We start from the raw sequence: 3,019 nt of genomic DNA on the forward strand, positions 1-3,019 counted from the left end.
CCCTCCCCCCCCCCCCCCCCCCGTCAAAGCCACAATTTTATTAATAGTAAGGTTGATTAATAAGAAGCAAGGTATAATTTAGAGAAGGAACACATAATGGCATGTTTCCTGTGTTGAAAATCCAGTGGTTTCATCTTGGAGTGCTAGGAAGGGGAACAGCACCTTCAACTTCCCTCTGACGACTAAAGCATGAAATAAACCCAAATTCCTTTATGCCTGAGGATAACCACAGCATTTGTCAGTCATCCTGCTTTGAATTTTCTGTGCTGTTTTACAAGCGTCACTAGAGGAGTAGCTTAAAAAAGGAGGAGGAGGATGAGGATGGCCTCCCTTAGGGATGAGGGAGCCCACAGGAGAAAGCGTGCAGAAGATGCGATGGGAATACCAGGGACCCAATCGATCTCGTGGTGCTTTTTCCAAAGACTGGGAAACTGAGAAATACATAAATCCTCCCAACTATTCTGCTGATACTTTGACATTATTTTATAGATGATAAAGCTGAGGGACAGAGAGGGTGAAGGATCTCCTCCGGGCTGTGCAGAGAGCCAGGATCAGAGCGCGAGCAGCGAGCACAGCTTGGATGGGCTGTTGGGATATAGGGAAAGGTGTCTCCAATATGTAACGCATTAGGTAGTTCTACAGAATTAATGGTTCTGCATGAAACTAGGAAAAAATTAAACCTATACGTATGAAAGTTAGCTTCAGACAAAAACAGGTATTGTGAATGTTTTCTTTTTTAAAAGGCAATTCCTATAAAACTAACGGTGCACAAGATTTGGGGCGTTTATCTGAACCTCCCTCCGTAGCCTCAGGATGTTACGTGCATTTCTTGATCTGTAACAGAGGCCCACATTAGTCCTGGGAACAAATCTCCGTGTTCCAGAGCGCTTTGAAACCTCAGGTTTGCGTCAGAGCTTGGGGTGTGGCTGGGTATTTAGTGACACTTATGTATTGCAATAAATACATCAGAATCCTTTTTCTTGTTGTGTTGTTTTGTTTTTTTTTAAAATCCCAAGATTTCAAAAAAATCTAAGACCTCTTTCCTATTTCTTCCTATTTATAGACTACCACAAAACTTGAATATGGCATATAAACTTGGGGGTTTTTTTTTGTCTTTCTAGGTACAAGATACTGCTTTAGCCAACATACGATGAAAGTTACTGGAGAGAGTGTATCTGTCACCAAACGCTGTGTGCCATTAGAGGACTGCCTGTCTACGGGATGCACATACGTAAAGCATGAAGAATACAAGGTATAGGATAAAAATTGCCTTTTTTTCACATATGAAAACCAGGCAGAATCCTTCTGGCCTCCGCCAGAAATCTGACTGGTTCTGTGGGTAAATCAGCATTGTGAAAAATGAAGTTTCTCTTCTTAATGAGCTGCAGCTCATTTCCATTTGTTACAGAAACAAAGGAGGAACCTCTCGCAGAACAAAAGAGTAAGCTCTTTAAATAACTCCCTTCTGGCTGCGGGGCGCTTTGCCTGCAGAACTGCACCGTATTTCTTCCCCTCTGCTCTGCAACTGATGCCCACCGGCCGTCTCGTGGTTTTCTTGGAAAAACAGGTGGGGGAAAGCCCCGAAACCTTCGGAGCAGATGCTTTATATCTGAACCGAACGATTATTTATTAAAAATTTTTCTGAAGGTCAATAGTTGATCTTTATGAACTTCTCCAACAGGTTAAAATAAAAGAACTGCCAGGCCACACTGCAGCCCCGTCTCTGTTTTGCACATTAAATTATGCTGTCTTGGCCTGGGGTGCGTTAAGTCTTGTTGCTCTGAACCCGTGTGCTCTGGCAGGGTGCTCTACCTGTAACTGGCCCTCCCGAGCCCCGACAAGGCAGAGCTGCACGTCTGTAGGGCTGACGCAGGAGTGGTCCATCCCTCCAGTGCCTGCACACGAGGTGAGAGGCAAGGAAAAAAAAACCTACATGAATAAATCCTGATTTTTTTATTTCTTATTTATTTTTGAGTTCTGAGCTCTACTTCAACCAAACAACATTGGTTTTCATCCATTTACTTATTTGGGGTAGAAAAGAAAAGAATCTCTTCGGAATGGATGTGTCCTCCTTGCACCAGCCAACGTACTGTTCCTGTACAGGTGAAACTGTTCTCTAAGTATATGGATTTAAAAAAAAAAAAAGGGAAAAATAAAACTCAGACTGACCACTGTGCTCCTTTGCAAATGTCATATTTTTTTTCCCTCTGTCTTTATTCAGCGGTACTGGTGTTTTTCAAATGACCAAGTTGTAACCTGGTTTCTTTCAGATCTGCACCTCCTGCTGCGAAGGAAGCATCTGCAACTTGCCCCTCCCAAGGAACACAACAGACGCCGTATTCACAACCCTCTCCCCCCTCAACAAAACACAGAGACTTTCACATCCCGTCCTGCTGACGACGGCGTGTCTCTGGCTGGGGCTGATGTCACCGCGCTGGGTCACGCTGTCACGCGGGGCCGGTCCGGACAGCTGAGCCGGGTGAGAACATCGGCGTGGACCTTCAACCTCTCCCTGCGGCGCCTGCGCTTTGGAGTCGGTTTTGAAAGACTGGTTTTCCTCCTGCTTGCTTGTTAACGGTGAACTAGGGAGCCTGGGATCTAGATGTATTTGAAAGGTGTAAAAATAAGCCACGTTTCTCTACTGTTTTCTGAAGAAACTCATGCAAAATGTTCCCAGAATCCATGGCTGAGACCGATGCATACGCTTCTCTTAATGTCTGTCTGTCCTCCGTAAAGAAACGTTATTTAAAAGTACTACGTCGCTGCTAGCTGCATCGTCACTTACTCATTTGAAACTTTCTTGTTATAATTTGTCAGAGCACTAACTCCAGTGTCTCGTTAACCCGTTTTGCGAACATAGGGTCAATAATATCTAGCCAGTATGTCTCTGTGGTCTTCCCACATCTCCTCCTCCTCTCGGAGCGGGCAGGGGTTTGTCGGAAGGCAGCAGGAGCTGGAAGGGATGAGGTCAAGGGAGCAGCAGCTTGGATCAAGCCGGCGGCGTGCACGGATGCTTCCT

General features: G+C 45.2%; 1 protein-coding gene across 1 annotated transcript in view; it reads left to right on the forward strand.

The window, feature by feature from the left end:
• Positions 1-2,474, forward strand: part of LOC104168812 (ly6/PLAUR domain-containing protein 6-like) — an 8,443-nt gene extending 5,969 nt beyond the window's left edge. The window contains exons 3-4 of the mRNA XM_009709532.1: positions 1,122-1,252; positions 2,271-2,474. Of these exons, the coding sequence (XP_009707834.1) occupies positions 1,122-1,252; positions 2,271-2,474 (335 nt within the window). The remainder of the gene's footprint in view (positions 1-1,121; positions 1,253-2,270) is intronic.
• The last annotated feature ends 545 nt before the right edge of the window (positions 2,475-3,019 follow it).

Source organism: Cariama cristata, unplaced genomic scaffold (genome assembly GCF_000690535.1).
Source record: "Cariama cristata isolate BGI_N322 unplaced genomic scaffold, ASM69053v1 scaffold22581, whole genome shotgun sequence".
Classification (NCBI taxonomy): Eukaryota; Metazoa; Chordata; class Aves; order Cariamiformes; family Cariamidae; genus Cariama; species Cariama cristata.